Raw genomic sequence first — 17,716 nt, 5'->3', positions numbered from 1 at the left:
ATGAAATAACCAAATAGGTGTATGAATCAATTAGCAGCAGAAATGCAATGAAGCAGCATACAAGACAATCAAATGACATTACATAGCTCTTTCACGATGAAATATGCCTCAAGCCTGCTAAAGGTAAAAGATAACAAAATATTCAAACCTTTCCAACCTAATGAACGAATAAACGTTTTAACAAAATATAGATGTTTTTCTCTCGAAAATTAACTGTTGAGCAACAGGTAGGGTCAAATAATTTGCTATGTAGCCTCATCCCAGCAATCCTAGAACAAAGTCCACAGTGGTTCCTATCCTAGTTTGTACAGGAAAATTCAAAATCCTTTCGGTAGCAAAACAAAAGATTCCATGAAAGGAAACCTTCCCAGAATATCACTTTATATCGTTAGTCTTGCAGGATTGCAGTACTTTTTAAGATTTAAATTTTATATTTCAAATCAGAGTTTTTACAGATGGCAATAACCATCTACCACAATTACATACTCACCATATACTACCAATAACAATCCATCCAAACATAATTATGAGATAACTTTAGCCCCAGAGAGGTTCAAAAGTGTTTACTGGAGATTAAGGATATAATTACACTATTCAAACAAATATTAAATACATAGTAATATATTAAAAATAAGTTATATGGAAATTAATACATCATTTCCGAAATAATAAACATATTTTATACATCAGGTCATATATAATTAGTTTAAAATTATATAATGTATATTTTATACTGATTTAGACAGGTTTTTGTACATTTCTGCTTTTGATGCAGATTTCACAAGCTTTCTTTGAACTATTTTAGGGCTCTGTTAAATGGAAATGAAAATTATTTCAAACAGAAAGAAGACCCAATAGGATAAATCAGAACTATTAAAATAAATATATATTCAATGCACTATGTGCTGCAGTTTTAATATGTAAACCACTGAACTTGAAAAATGTAAAGAGCCTCAACATTGCACATATCTCCATTACATGCAATGATATATATCACAGTAATTTTAAGTGACCAAACACAACAACACACCACAACATAAGAAGCTGAACACCAGAAGTAGTACTGGAAAATCTCAAAAGAAAACAAAAAAAGATTTCATCTGAACAAACAGCACATGAATATTCTACTTAGAAACACTAGATTAACAGTAAAAGTATAATTCCTTTGGGATATATGGTAGTTTTAAATAGAGTGCACATATTTAAGTGTTTAGGTCGGATGCTTTGTTCTTTCCCCCGCCACAATGTTAATGACGTCAACACTATTCTGTTTTATTTTTAAGTATTAAAACAATACATTCTAGTATTTTGATTTAATGTTTATCAGTGAAACAACTCCACGTGAATCTTAATCTGAATAGTTAAGGAAATTCAGCATGTCCACAAGGATTATTACCAATTTTTGTAGATACACCATAGAAAGCATCCTAATTGGATGCATCACAGTGTGGTATGGCGACATGCTGTTCCCAAGACAGCAAAACAACAGAGTCATGAACAGAGCCCAGTGCATCAGGCAAACTAGCCACTGATCCAGAATTTCGTCCACTGAGTCCATCTATACTTTCCGCTGCCTTGGGAAAGCAACCAACATAATCAAAGACACCTCCACTCCGTTTCTACTCTTTTCCACTCTCTTTCATCAGGCAGCTGATATAAAAGCCCGAATACACAGACAACTAGATTCAAGAACAGCTTCTTCCCTGCTATTGTCAGACTTTTGAACAGACCTTTCAAATGTTAATTCTGATCTCTCTCTGCACCTTCTCTGCTGCTGTAACACTGTATTCTGCATTCTGTTTTGATATCTGGGTGTACTTTGTATGGTACGATCTGCCTCTACAGCACACAAAACAACACTTTTCACTGCATCCCGGTAGATGAGAAAACAATCAATCAAGCTCTATGGAGTAACAAATATAAAAACAAATGAAGTTGAGTGTCCAGCTGTAGGAACAAAATGTTATAGCTGGGCACACTGTGGTTCTAAGGTGACAGGGTAAACATCCACAGGTTTAATAGCTAGGGTACAAGGGGACTTTATTTGATGATTGATGAACAAATTCAAGAGTGCACAGGTGTGAAAATTGACTTGCCTAGTCAGAATATTCTATTCACGTGTAATACAGGAATGCAACAGAAGCATGCAATGTAATTAGACGGCTATTTGATATTCAATGAATGCTGGAATAATTGGAGGATACACTGCCAATGAAAAAAATTTTGATAAACTATCCTCTGTGACAAATTTTTTGATGTGTATTTATACAAACTGAACAGGCCCATGTTAATAATTACCACATCTTTCTTAAACAAATTAAACTTTTAAATAATTGGGCACAGCCCTAGTCACCTCCTATCACAAGTCATTGCCAATAAGTAGCTCTAATTGGTATACCAAATGTAAAGGGTTTCACATATTCTTAGGAAAGGAAGTTACAAGATTAATCTATTCACCACTGACTGAATTTAATTGTACACTGTGATCCCAATAAATGCAAACTTATCTGTGTGACTGGCTAGCAAAATACTATCCCATAGCAAGGTGCTGGACTCACGTCACTATAAAATGACAAGTCTGTGATAAACATATTTCAAGAAATTGGAGCAGTACAAATATACAAATCTGACTGCCAGCCAAACTGTTCCCTTTCAATTTTGACCAAGTTAGGGAACTTTGAATATCATTAAAAGTTTTACGTTCTCAAGATGCGAACTAAGTTTCTGCCAAAATTTCACATACATTGAACGGTAAGGTAAGTCACCCGCACTGCATTTTCACTCCCAATATGTACAATGGATCATTAAAGACAGGGTCCATGCTGGTGAACAGTTCACTGCATTCACAAAGGTTATTAAAATAATATGTATTGCAACATGTTTACTACATAGGACGTTTAACACGACATGTATTCAGTAATGTATCCACATCTACATGTTAATTACTAATGCACCATGCAAAAAGATCTTTTTTGAATCCACAATATGTTTCATGAAAATTCTGGAAGTAGAATATTGATATTGTACATTTTTTATACTTAAAACTACAAAATAACTGAATTGTAGAGGACGTATTGATTACAAACACATAGCATCTTCAATTGACTCACTGCAGACTGATACAGTGTCAGCTTTCAAGTTTCACTGTGCATCATCTATCATTCAGTAGTTTATAATGCTGCAGTAAAATTGGTGTTCTCACAGCACAGACTCACAGTAAAGCAATCAAATACGACAGAGCAAACAATCAGCAACGATTTAAGTAAAATTCACTTGCTTTTATCCAAGCATTAATAGTTTATTATACTCCACAAGTCAGTGTCTTTTGACACGAGGTTCAGCAAAATATTGCTAAGTATTCCCTGGTCCACTATAGGCAATAACTGCCCAACCTTCAATTAAATGTTCTCATCAAACTGGTTATTAATTGGATATCATGGAAAAGTACTATAAGGATGTACTATTGGAAATCCAAGGATACCAACATCTTTGTGGTTAGCTTTTAAAACCATGACCTTCAGTCAAAGAAGAAAAAGATCAGTACCTACCTAGACTTTCCTCCGATGTGTCCATTTCCCATTTGCTTTTTGTCACGAAACCCTAAATCATACACACACACACATAGAGAAGCTTATCTGGTTAGAGTGAAATGTTTAACACTATATAGTATTGAAGATAATGACTCTGTCCATCAGGAAAAGAATGCAACACAAGCCAAGAGAAAAACACAATCAAGATACCACAGTATGAAGGAAATAATGGTGGTTCACTTGAAAAATGTGTCTTTTTCTCTCACGTATTCCCCAAACATGACCTACACAATGAATATACATGAACATATGCAGATGCTTAATAATGAAGCAGTTATATCAACTTTCCTTATATACTACTTTCAAATTTGAAATTTCTCCAAGTCTATTCGTATAATTCAGTAATGACAAAATAAATGTATCTGCCACATAAAAAAAGCCAATGCTTTGGAAATTAAATTGCTAGGTTCAGTGTAATCCCAAACTTCAGGCATCCTTACAAGTGGTACAACAAAAGAATTTATATGATTCAAATGAGTTTTAGAGTAGTGTCAGAGGAAAGAATATCTCCTCGTTTCCAAAAATAGATGTTATTTGGAAAACAAAAGATTGCATTTGCATGGTTGAAAATTGTGTCGTCATGAGCGACAGATGTGAAAACAAATATATTTTAAAACAGCATTGGTCATGCTGAACGGAAAGATTATTTTATGGATGGAATTCCAAAGCTTAAGATTTATTCCTGATTCTCAAAATTCAACATGTCTGTAGTTATCTAAAATTAAAACTAGCATTCTAATAACATACAGCAAATTACTACAACCTACCTCATTTTTATAGCAAAAAGCCTAAATATTTCAGTAATTCAAAGAATTACAGATACCACACGTTTACTGAAAATCTTCTGAAGTAGTCTGTAACAATGAAGCTTAAACTTAATTTTATTGAACCAGGAAAGACATAATCAGATCTTGCGATATCTTTCAGAGTAAGCTTCTCAAAAGGTATTCGTGTCAGTAAGAAATATATAGGGATACACTGCATTACACACTGAATGTCAACTAACTGCAGAAGTGTAATCGTCTAACAAGATTCCATTTGTGCATCTACAGTACACAGAAATATAAGTTATAACAGCAGACCACTTCATTCAAATACCCATATCTTTCTATGCAATCAAACAGTTCAAATCATATGTCCTTTTTGTGTTAGCATAGGTCCTCAACTCCTTTTTCATCCAACTACCCAACAAAGCTAAAGCTGCTTCAACTGCTAACACTGGAAAAGAATTCTACTCTCTATAATTTTTAGTAAAAATATGAAGAGGAGATAGGAGTTGCTTCTTCTAAAAAATAAAATCTTGGTTCTGTGATACCATACATGCCTCAGTCAAAAGGTTGTGAATTTAAGCCTTAGTTTGGTAATATGGATGCTTGTGTTGTTGGGGGACATATTTTTAAATCAAATATTAAACTGAGAACCCCAGCCTTCCCTTTGAAGGGGATGAGAAAAACTCTGAGCATCATTGGAAAATGAGTAGATGAATTCTCAGTGTCTTGGCCAACATTTATCCAGCTACCAAAATTAAGAGATAATTTGTTTATTTATTTCCTTCTAACCTGTGGGACTCAGCTCTACACTAATTGGGCATCATAATTTCTGCAGCAGTAACTATGCTTTACTCTGATGAATGTGACACACACTGTCACCTCCTGAGATAATTTAAATAAAAAACTTTCCTTTCATAAACTACTTTTCAGTATCAAAGAACTTTGCCAAAATTCTATCCAGGTACTTTAAACCACTGATACTTGTCACATCGTGGACCACTCACACTGACTGCTGATTATGATCACACAAAAAAAACTTCTGTTACATACAGTTGAATGACTTAAAGCATACATTGATAAAGCAGACTTTTGGCAACACTGGCTTGGTATTGTGGTGATCATGGCAGCAAAACTAATGGCTTTTGTAATCATTATTGAAACTGACAGCAAATTGTATTCTGTACTAGTTCACAATTTGAAAATTTAAATTAAAAGTGAAAGAGTTCAGAACTTTAATTTCCTGGTTTGCTATCTGTAACTACTTAGGTGTGAATGGCTTATTATCTATTCAGTGTCACCTCAGCTAGTGCACAGAAGATAGTCATCATTCTGACTTGGAAACGATGATAAATCGCTATATTTTTATGGGCAGATTAAGTGCCGTTGCATCATTACTAAACTCAGGCAATTGACTTCAACCTATAAACAACTATATTCCATAATGTAGTCACAATCAGAATCCATTAATTTAATAAGGGCTATTTTGCTTAGTCTTAATATTTCTACATATATCGATATTGCATGTTTAACTATATTATTAGTTGTGATAAGATATTTGGGGGCAGCATGGTGGCTCAGTGGTTAGCCCTGCTGCCTCACAGCACCAGGGACCAATGTTTAATTCCACCCTCAGGTAACTGTCTGTGTTGAGTTTGCAAGTTCTCCTTGTGTCTGTGTGTGTTTTCACTGGGTGCTCCAGTTTCCACCACATTCCAAAGATGTGCAGGTTAGGTTGATTGGCCATACTAAATTGCTCAAGAGTCTTAGGGATGTATGCGTTAGGTGCATTAGTCATGGGAAATATAGGAAATATAGGGAGATGGGTTTGGATAGGATGCTCTTCAGAGGGTCGGTGTGGACTTGTTGGGCTGAATGGCCTGTTCCCACACTATGTGGCATTCTGTAAATATCTATAACTTTACATAGTTGCAACAGACAGATTTATTCAAGACTGGTTAGATTACATAAAAATCAATCTTTCATTTATGACTAATAATTGTGTTCTATTTACCAGACTTATAACATGAACTTAATGCCTGGTCAATAGATCACAGATTTCATACTAAGATCGCAAGGCTCCAAAACGTTTTTTTAAAACAGTACCGATGTTTCCTATACTAAGCAGGAACATTATACTGAATTTCTTACTGACAGGTACACCAGTATGTAAGTGTACTAGGAAGAAATTTCACTTGAAGACGGTAAAGAACTTAATTCTGCGACAACATTTCCTACCGTCTCACACTCTTCATCATCAGCAGCATCCTTCTTAGAGTCGTCTTGTTGCTGTTCTTCCTCTTGCTGTGGCTGCTGCTCAGTATTTGGATCAAAATCCTCCATTTCAACCTTTAGAATAAAAATTTATACAAATGAAGTTTCAGAAAGAAGTTCTGCATTTAACTGATTCTCTTCCCTTTGATGGTTCATTAGACAATACGAAGAGATGCAAACAATAATTACCAAGCAATTGACAAACTTAGTTACGAATTTCAGATGCATAAATGCATAATGGATGGCTTGCCATCTAAATTTCATGCATTTCTATAAAGCACTTGTTTGCTGTACTGTCGCTCACAACACTAATGATGAACTGAAAACAAATTAAACTTGAACCACAGACTCAACACTCAGCAATTTTTAAAATGAGAATGTATTCTATTCAAAAGAAAATACTGGGATGCCTCAGATCTGAAATAAAAATGGAAAATGTGGGTACTTTCAGCATGTTAAGTAGTATCTGAAGAGGTTAAAAAAAACATGAAATATCATCAGGTCAAAATGTTTACTTTGTTTCTCTCTCCACAGATGCTGTTTGCAGCATTTTCTACTTTTATTGCACATAATTTTCTATAAAAGGGAACGTGAACTTAGGTGTCTTAAATTCAAAGATGTTACAGTATGATGAAAAGGTAATTAACCCTACACCACTGAATCAACTTCAGACTTTTAGTAAAGAAAGAAAACAATCAGACAACTGAAATATGTTAATTTACAAATGGAATAATTTGCTCTTGTATAGATAAAGTAGAAGTGCAACCTCAATGGCAAAGGTGCTACACAACTCTGGGGGTTAAGGTGAAGGAGACTTTAGTCGCCAGCTAAATTTGGAAGGTAAAGATCCTGGTTGACAAACCTATGAATTTTTCTTAAATAAAAGGCTGCATTATTTGATGGGAATGTCACAACTAGATGGCACAACGAATGCTAACGCAGGAACATAGGTTTGCAGTGGCAAGTCACTACAAGGAAACAAAACTGTAGCTGCCAGAAGCCTCATCTCTGTTTTTCAGTTTAAAGTTAACTTTGAGGGTTTGCAGCCTACATATTCCTAGCCACTCCTTCTGCCTGACCAAAACTCTCAATTGTGGATCCAACAAACTTGTAAATGCCTTTTGCTGGTAATCACACAGCAGATGTTCTAAAACACTGATGGCTGCTCACCAGTGAACAAATGCCAGGCAGTGAATGATGAGGTAGCAGAGATCTACTCGCTGGGGAAGATAGCTTTATCTTGTCTCTTTGCTACTCCCTACCCCTGCAGCAGCCACAGTGGATGCTGTTTACATATGCGAAGGCTCCAATGTCACTGTACATGGAATTGTTCATGTGACATCAGTACTGCATGTATAGATGCTTTCTGTGGTCTGACTAGTCACTGAGTTTATGTAAAGAGAAAATTGCTCTCTTTGTCTTCTTATGTTCTTTCACCATTTCCAATTATGACTAACAGCTCAAATATAAATAAAAGCATTCAGCTGGCAACCTAATGTAATTGCAAGCCTGCAAAATGTTACTACAATCCTAAAATAGAAGATAATGGCAAGCCTGAATACAGCCTGGGTCACTTACTTCTTCAATTGCAGCATCTTGGAGCAGTGATCTGACGTCTAAACGTAACATGTGGCGGGGAGTTGAATCCCAATGTTCAGCCATCTATAAATAATCAAAAAATACATGTTAATCAATAGTCTAAGCCAGTGTTTGATGACTTTATGAATAATAATTTTAATTAGTATATAATAAATGAGAATAGCTGCTAAGAACTATTTGTTGCAATTTTGATGATAATTTTTTGCTTTCCAATCCTGGTCTTGAATATGAATGATAAAGCAAGAGACTCCAGTCTTTCTGCGTAGTATCAATTTACTGAATGAGGGAGGAAGTGAAATTTTCATGGTAGATATCAGTATTGTAGAGTTTCTTGGAAGTGAGCAATATAAAAAAGACAGCAGATGAATTGAACAAGTACTTTGCATCATTTTTGTCCACAGAAGACAGAAGTTACATCACCGTAATAGCTTAAATCATGAATTGGAAGGGAGGGAGAAATCTGGAAATTTAAAATTCCACGGAAGTGCTACTGATCAAATTGTTGGAGTTATGGGCTCAGTCCCTAGGTCCGAATGGACTTCATCCTAGAATCTTACAGGAAGCGGTTTGTGTAAGTTTAATTTTCCAAAGCTACCTAAATTCAGGTGAGCTTGCTTAGTTGAAAAACAGCAAATCTAAGTCTGTTATTCAAAAAGGAAGACAGAAAGCAGGAAACTACCATCCAGTTAGGTTAACATCTGTCATAGAGAAAATTTTGTAAGCTATTATAAAAGAAGTTATAGCATGGCACTTGGACAAATTTGAGTACAGTGAGTTCTTCTGTAATACAATGGTTACGATCTTGCGCGATCCCACAATATAGAAAGTTCGCACTTTAGATACAACGTCCCAAACCCGTCAACCATTTTACAGCAAATTTGCGTTGATGAAACGCATGTAAAAGCGTAATGACCTGTAATTAAACAGTCATTCTGAATTTGGGAAAGGATAATCACAGTCAGCCAATTTACTGGATTTCTTTGAGGAAGTAACAACTGCTGTGGATAAAAGGGAGCCAGTGGATATAATATACTTATATTTCTAGAAAGCATTTGATGAGGTGTCACAAACTTTATTATGGAAAATAAAAACTCATAGTGCAAGGGACAACATAGTGATATAGATAGAAGACAGCCTGGTTAGCAGAAAACGTTAAGTGGGCTTAAATGGGCTGTTTTCTGGTTGACATTATGTAACCAGTGGTGTATGACAGGGATCAGTGCTGGTGATCGCAGTTCCCCACTATTTATGTAAATGACGAGGATGAAGGAACCGAAGACACGATTGATATATTTGCTGACGGGACAAAGATAGATAGAAAAATAAGTTGTGAAGCAGTCATAGGGTGGTTAGAAAAAGACACAGATAGGTTAAGTGAATGGACAAAAATCTTGCAAATGGAGTATAACTTTGAAATGATACAAAGTTGTCCATTTTGGCAGGAAGAATGAGAAAAAAGCATTTTATCCAGATGGTGAGAACCAGAGAGATTTGGGTGTTGTAGTGTATGAATCGCAAGAAGTTAGTATGCGGGTACAACAGGTAAAGTTTACAAGAGGAACCGAATGTAAAAGCTGGTAGGGTATATGTCCATTAGGTTGAGTGAACTCCACAGATTAATAAATTCCACAGAGTGTGGAAAGAAATTCTTATGTATTTAATTATCCGAGCTGTAATTGGCTAAAATACTTATACAGCTTTATTCTAGAGCTAGCCACAAGTGAGAACACTTTTTGAACATTCAAACCAGCTCAATGTTGAAGACCCCCATTCAGAGACTGTCCAATTCTTTATTAAACGTTACATCCCTCAATTCTGTTAACACCTTCATAAATATTTTCTGTATTATTTTTCCCTAGTACGTCAATACGCTTTCTGCTGTACAGAGTCAAGAACTGGAGAACATAAGTGCATTCCAATGAAGGAGCAATATAAATTAACAATTCTTTAGCTTTCCACATTATTTACTTTGTTAAATTTCAAAGCTGAAGTATCCTCATTATTGCTCCAATCAACAGGGACCATTTCACGTTTATATTAAATCACCATTTATTCAGTCAATCAGAAAACATTGCAATAGCTTTCTAAATTTTGGTGCAGTTCTCCATATTATTGGTTACAGCAATCTTCCTCACACCCCAAGACTTACAAACATACACAACAACATCATCATCTGCAAATTTAAACAGCACAGTGTAAACTACTAAATCTAGATAATTTGTGCAAAAATATTCTCAGGACACGTTCCTGCTGGCCACCATTTCCAACAAAGAAATTTCATGAAACTGTTAACTGCTTCTCTTTCATATCCTTTTTTTAAAATCCATTTTGCTACCTGGCCTAATTCTCTTAACTAAATTATGAGTTTCTCACGTAGCATTTTACTGACAGTCATTTGGAACGTCAATTCTTAGGACATGCACTGTAGTGCTCTTCATTTGTTTCTTACTTCTGTCAAGAATTTAATAAGATTGGCTAAACTTGATATTCCTTGCAAAAACATTTTAATACTCTATCTCTAGATGAAGATATTATTTTTGGTGCCAGAAGTATAGCTTAGAAAGGTTCAAAAATAAGTAAGATGGGAAAACATAATCTTGTTCCATTTTCATAAATGATCTGGACTCAAAAACTCAATACAAGGCAGCTGAATTTGTCACCACTGACTTTGGAAGGACAACGGACTCAGAGGAAATCAAGAATTAGAGTTGGCTTGACTAAACCTTTGCTGGCAGAAGAAAAGCAAATGAAATTTAGTAAAACACAAAAGCAAAACAGTGCACATTGAAGGGGAAAAATAAGCAACCCTTTTCATATTGCTGACAAGAGTTGAACATACATCAAGACAAGACCAAGAAATTTTAGTTGGCTCCAATTAAATTTGCCCGCCACTGAAACTGAAGGAATATTCAACTTCATAGTGAAAACGATTGAAATGCAAGTCACAGGAAGTTATATTTATATTGTGCTTGTTTCATGTGCAGACTAAAGCCAATGGTCCAGATGGTTGACAAGGGAAACATTGAAATCCTGGAAGCACTGTAGTGAAGGACCATAAGACTAACTCCGATGGCACACATCTAGGATATGAAGTCTGAAAGACTGGTGAATTTTCAAACTGGAAAGAAGGCACCTGAATGGTATACAAGATAGCAAATGTGAAATAGGCAAATCCAGATGATATAAATTAAGTAGGGGGAGCAGGAAAAAGAACAAAGTTGGCATTTCCTAGTTTGAATCTAAGGATCGGTATGGGAGTTGCTCTATAGGCTGACAGAGAAACTCTAGAAAGACTTCACAGAAGAGCCTAAGGGATAATTTAAAATTAATCGGACAGACAGGAACATATGAAATCAGATGGAATGTCAGTTTTACACCCACACCTTCCCCTGCCACAAAGGACAAACTTCTCAAAGGCAACTCTAGAAACCTAAAAACAGTTAAATTCTTCAGCATGATGCTAAACTATGATGTCAGGTCACCTTCAAAAGCTTAAAGAAATGAAAACTCTGATTATTCACCTTGTTGATTTCCTTTAGTTTACGTCCATGAATGTTCCTCTTGGCACAGGTTTGATTATCTGCACTCATTTCTGCAATATAAACCTAGAAAGAGAAATTAGGTGGTGGAAATCCCACTAGTGCATCCAGCGTTCGCTCACAACTCAAAGATCAAGTTGCCAGAACAACATAACACTGTTCAAATTCAAACAATATAATTACTGATGAAGTGCTTAAAGCAGTCAAGTAAGTGACAATTCAATATTTTCTCTGCCTTTTTGAAAATATTTAAATATTTATACAGATTAAAAATAATTTATCAAGTTTTGTTTTCCTTCTCTTCCCATCCTTCCCCTTTCACCAATGGGGGTGAGACTATTTGGAACCTAAAATTTGGAACCTTAAAGTGAGGTTACTTAAAGTTAATAGAATATTTTATAAATCATGAAAAGCATCCTGAATGAACGTTTTTACTGCTTGGCAGCTGATCATGTAGGCTACAAGGCTACATGTTTGGAATTTCTGCCATAAACAACTTCACTCTGCAACCTTCTCCTTAAAACTCACCACTCTGTCAAGACTTTTGAGAACCTCTTCTATATCTTCCACTTTTGTTCTACATCAAATATCTCCCTGATGGCAACTCTGTAAAACAGCTTGAATGTTTATCTATGTTATATAAATGGAGGCTGCTAACTCACCTCAAAGCCTTTAGTTTTGGCTGCACTCCATAACTGCTCAAAATGTTTGACCCTGTTGTTGATGGCATCGACAATGATGAAGGGGAAAAAGCCATCATCTAGTGTTTTCCGGAATGTTTTGAACATGCTGCTTCTGTATGTGTCCTCCATTTCTGGCTCATATTCATACTCTAGGACCTAAGAGACCGATATGAGAGATAGAAAGAAAACAGACGTTTGATGATGCAAAAGCCACCTGATTAGATTTTGTTTTTCCAAATAATTGAAAAGAAAATGATAATTCATTGTACCTAATGCCTATAAACTATAAACCCAAAATATCAGCATTTCTAATCCACTGACATGAGTGCAACAGAATATCTATCCAGCAATGCACAAGCTACAAAATCTCATCTCTATTGGAGTCATTTTGTAAGTCAAGCAGTTCAAAATCACACTGACATAAATGCTCTTGAGTCCTTCATGGGAAACAGTGAGAAGAAAATCGCAACAAGAAACAGTGTCATTATCAATGTTGAAGTCCAAAGAGATTCACTTGCGCATACAGCAGCAGTGACAAGAAATGATTTCTTCTAGAACCTGTTAAAGGTTTGGGGTATTTGTCCAAACTTTACAATAGATCTCAGATCAAACAATAGCATAAAAGCAGAAGATTGTGGATGCCACAGATGTGAAATTATAATAGAAGTGCTGGGAACAGTCAGATGCTGCCTGACCAGCTATAGAGAAAAAGAGAATTAATGCTTCAAGTCAAGATGACCTTTCATCATTGTGTGCACAGATGATGTTTGTGTGCACACGTGTGCCTGTAAGTGAATGTGTGTGAGATATACAGAAAGAAAAAGAGAGAAGGAAGGGAGATGTGATGATGATGATACAGTGTGCGCAGTTTATCTGATGCATCTTCGTCCACAGCATTAAGTTTTAGCCTTAAGCACTTAAAACTCTGTGGGTCAAAGATTTCAAACTAACACCAAGCTGGATTTATAGGAAAAGGGAGATAGACTACTGCATATTACAAACTTTATTACAATGAGAATCAAGATGTATTGTTTAGAAAAAATATTGAAAATTATAGAAAAATTATGCTAATTTGAACTTAGGCAGAAAACAAACTTTTCTTGATCCAAGAATACAAGCAGGCTGAAACCCATGTGCTGCAATGTCAGGTGACTATAAAAGTCAACAATTCAATCAAGTGCATATAACAAGCGTTTGAACATTCTTCATTTTAATAAAATCTTGTATTTCAGTTACATAACTGTTCAGTCAGCATGTAAATTTATAAGGTTCATATTACCGCAATAGTAGCAAATTGGAAACCAAATAGTCATTTCATTTTCTAGCATTGGATGTGTATATAAACAGGTTTGCACAAAGTCTTGGTAGCCAGTTTTTATACAATGCTGAAAAATGACACTCAGAAGTGCAATGTCCATAAGTTGAAACCTTTTTGGCAGAATCTATCAGACTGCTTCAGTTTAGATTACATTGTCATAATGTCACAAAACTGAGCAGGGTGATACTTCGCATGTGGGAGTCTAGCTCACATTTAGTCACGTAAGCAATGGAATCAAAGAAACTATTAGCGATAAATTACACCACTGTCAGGTGACTCTACCATTAAATGGTGGTGAAATTCAGCAAAACCGTAATTACTCATGTTTACAGAGGCAGGAAGAGCTATAAAAATAAGATTCCAAATGTCATTGGCAAGATTTGTGTAACTTTACAGTCAAAGGTCAAAGAAAAAGACTAGACCTTTATAAGCAATCACATAAGTCACTTATTCCATTATTTCCTTTTTGTTGCCCTATTCAAGGGTCCTGATGACGCAGGCAAGGCAATGGTGCAAGTTTCTGACTTAAGGCCCATGGTTTGTATCTTCAATATGACTTACAGGAAGTAACAAGATCTATAGTAGATAAAATTTGCAAATAATAGCTAAATAGAAGTTTTAATTCTGGAATTTTAAGAGTGATATAAATATGGTTCGACTGAGTAATTCATTGCATATTGAAGGAGGCTTTCCTGTGATTCACAGATCATAGAATGTACAGGTGATAAATTTAAGTAAATGGCTCATGGCTCACAGCAAAGTTATTTCCCATGAGGAACAAGTATTCTTGGAAGGGAATAAGCCAACCGTAATTCACCAGAAAGTTAAGGACAGCTTCAAAATGAAAGAAAAGAAAACATACAAATGTGGCAAAGTTTAGTGGTAAGCAGAAGATTGGGAAAGTTTTAAAAACCAACAAAAAGTGAGCATAGGTCCCTTAGACAACATGGCTAGAGAAGTAATAATATGGAACCAGGAAATGGCAGAGGAGTTGAATCACACTTGGCATCTGTTTTCATGGGATAAGATACTAATAGCATTCCAAAATTAATCAAGGGGTACGAGGTAGCAAGGAAATAAATAAAATAACCATCACTAGAGAAAAATTGCTGGGGGAACTAAAAACTGATAAGTTCCCTGGTCCTTATGGGACGTATCCTAGGATATTAAAGAAAGTAGCTACAGAGATATTGCATGCACTGGTAGCAATCTTCCATGTCTCCTTTGATTTTGGAAAGGTTCCACAGATTGGAAAACTGCCAAACATTTCTTTTAAAAAGGGCAGGATACAAAAATTGGGTAACTATAGGTAAGTTAGCTTAATGTGCCATTAGGAAACTGTTGATATATTATAGCCGATGCAATAGCTGAGGACCTAGAAACATACAATATGGTCAAGCAGAGTCAGCATGGCTTCATGAAAGGAAATCATGGCTGACAAATTTATTAGAATTCTTTGAGGAAGTAACAAGCAGGATATATAAAGAGGAAGCAGTGGATGTAATATATCTGGATTTCCAGAAGGTTTGATAATGTGTAGTAGGTTACTTAAGTTAAGAGTCTATGGTTTGGAGAAAGTATGTTAGCAAATATCAAAGACTGGCCAACTCATAGAAGAAAGACAGTTGGGATAAGAGATTAGAGTCATAGAGATGTACAGCACAGAAACAGACCCTTCGGTCCAACCCGTCCATGCCGACCAGATATCCCAACCCAAACTAGTCCCACCTGCCAGCACCTAGAACATAGAACATAGAACAATACAGCACAGAACAGGCCCTTCGGCCCACGATGTTGTGCCGAACTTCTAACCTAGATTAAGTACCCATCCATGTACCTATCCAAATGCCGCTTAAAGGTCGCCAATGATTCCGACTCTACCACTCCCACGGACAGCACATTCCATGCCCCCACCACTCTCTGGGTAAAGAACCCACCCCTGACATCTCCCCTATACCTTCCACCCTTCACCTTAAATTTATGTCCCCTTGTAACACTCTGTTGTACCCGGGGAAAAAGTTTCTGACTGTCTACTCTATCTATTCCTCTGATCATCTTATAAACCTCTATCAAGTCACCCCTCATCCTTCGCCGTTCCAACGAGAAAAGGCCGAGAACTCTCAACCTATCCTCGTACGACTTCCTCTCCATTCCAGGCAACATCCTGGTAAATCTTCTCTGCACCCTCTCCAAAGCTTCCACATCTTTCCTAAAGTGAGGCGACCAGAACTGCACACAGTACTCCAACTGTGGCCTAACCAAAGTCCTGTACAGCTGCAACATCACTTCATGACTCTTGAATTCAATCCCTCTGCTAATGAACGATAATACTCCATAGGCCTCCTTACAAACTCTATCCACCTGAGTGGCAACCTTCAAAGATCAATGTACATAGACCCCAAGATCCCTCTGTTCCTCCACCTGACTAAGAACCCTACCATTAACCCTGTATTCCGCATTCTTATTTGTTCTTCCAAAATGGACAACCTCACACTTGGCAGGGTTGAACTCCATCTGCCACTCCTCAGCCCAGCTCTGCATCATATCTAAGTCCCTCTGCAGCCGACAACAGCCCTCCTCACTGTCCACAACTCCACCTATCTTCGTATCATCTGCAAATTTACTGACCCACCCTTCGACTCCCTCATCTAAGTCATTAATAAAAATTACAAACAGCAGAGGACCCAGAACTGATCCCTGCGGAACTCCACTTGTAACTGGGCTCCAGGCTGAATATTTACCATCTACCACCACTCTCTGCCTTCGACCGGTTAGCCAGTTTTCTATCCAATTGGCCAAATTTCCCTCTATCCCATGCCTCCTGACTTTCCGCATAAGCCTACCATGGGGAACCTTATCAAATGCCTTACTAAAATCCATGTACACTACATCCACTGCTCTACCCTCATCCACATGCTTGGTCACCTCCTCGAAGAATTCAATAAGACTTGTAAGGCAAGACCTACCCTTCACAAATCCGTGCTGGCTGTCCCTAATCAAGCAGTGTCTTTCCAGATACTCATAAATCCTATCCCTCAGTACCCTTTCCATTACTTTGCCTACCACAGAAGTAAGACTAACAGGCCTGTAATTCCCGGGGTTATCCCTATTCTCTTTTTTGAACAGGGGCACAACATTCGCTACTCTCCAGTCCCCTGGTACCACCCCCGTTGCCAGTGAAGACGAGAAGATCATTGCCAACGGTACTGCAATTTCCTCTCTTGCTTCCCACATAATCCTAGGATATATCCCGTCAGGCCCGGGAGACTTGTCTATCCTCAAGTTGTTCAAAATGTCCAACACATCTTCCTTCCTAACAGGTATCTCTTCTAGCTTACCTGTCCATTTCACACTCTCCTCTTCTACAATACGGTCCCTCTCGTTCGTAAATACTGAAGAGAAGTACTTGTTCAAGACCTCTCCTATCTCTTCCGACCCATATACACCTAGCCCATATCTCTCCAAACCCTTCCTATTCATATACCCATCCAAATGCCTCTTAAATGTTACAATTGCACCAGCCTCCACCACATCCTCTGGCAGAATTTCACTGTTTGTTAATTTTCCCAGATGCACTCCGAAGTCCAGCGATACACAAACTTAAACAGCAAAGGTGGTAACTATGCAGGTTCTCTCTCTCTCCTGCATTGTCCTCACCATGTGCTTCCTTTGTCTGCTCTTCTCCCTTTTAAACTGCTATTGTTTTGACTTTTTTGTGACAACCTGAAACTAGTAGAATACCACAGGAATTAAGTGCTGGAGCCTCCATTATTTCTAAAATATATTGATGACTGAGGGAAGTCAATGTCTTATAGCTTAGTTTGCAGAAGACACAAAAGTAGGTGGGAAAGCAAGTGGTGAGGATAACACAGAGTCTGCAGGGGGATACAGACAGTTTAACCAAGTGGGCAAAAGACTTGGCAGGTGGAATATAATGTAGAAAAAT

The 17,716-nt window shown here is 36.9% G+C and overlaps 1 protein-coding gene across 4 annotated transcripts in view; it reads right to left on the bottom strand.

Moving 5' to 3' along the window:
- Positions 1-17,716, bottom strand: part of ylpm1 (YLP motif containing 1) — a 142,815-nt gene that overhangs the window by 20,735 nt on the left and 104,364 nt on the right. For 3 of the 4 annotated variants that reach the window (XM_043697112.2, XM_043697113.2, XM_087989654.1), the window contains 5 exons: positions 12,432-12,608; positions 11,752-11,835; positions 8,210-8,293; positions 6,596-6,706; positions 3,549-3,600 (listed from right to left, as the gene is read on the bottom strand). In XM_043697112.2, coding sequence (XP_043553047.2) covers positions 3,549-3,600; positions 6,596-6,706; positions 8,210-8,293; positions 11,752-11,835; positions 12,432-12,608 — 508 coding nt within the window. The remainder of the gene's footprint in view (positions 1-3,548; positions 3,601-6,595; positions 6,707-8,209; positions 8,294-11,751; positions 11,836-12,431; positions 12,609-17,716) is intronic. The other variant, XR_015757843.1, reaches the window with a different exon arrangement.

Source organism: Chiloscyllium plagiosum, unplaced genomic scaffold (assembly GCF_037043375.1).
Source record: "Chiloscyllium plagiosum isolate Xiang-an unplaced genomic scaffold, Cpla_swu_hap1 HiC_scaffold_8, whole genome shotgun sequence".
Classification (NCBI taxonomy): domain Eukaryota; kingdom Metazoa; phylum Chordata; class Chondrichthyes; order Orectolobiformes; family Hemiscylliidae; genus Chiloscyllium; species Chiloscyllium plagiosum.
This window is presented reverse-complemented; position numbering and strand designations above follow the sequence as displayed.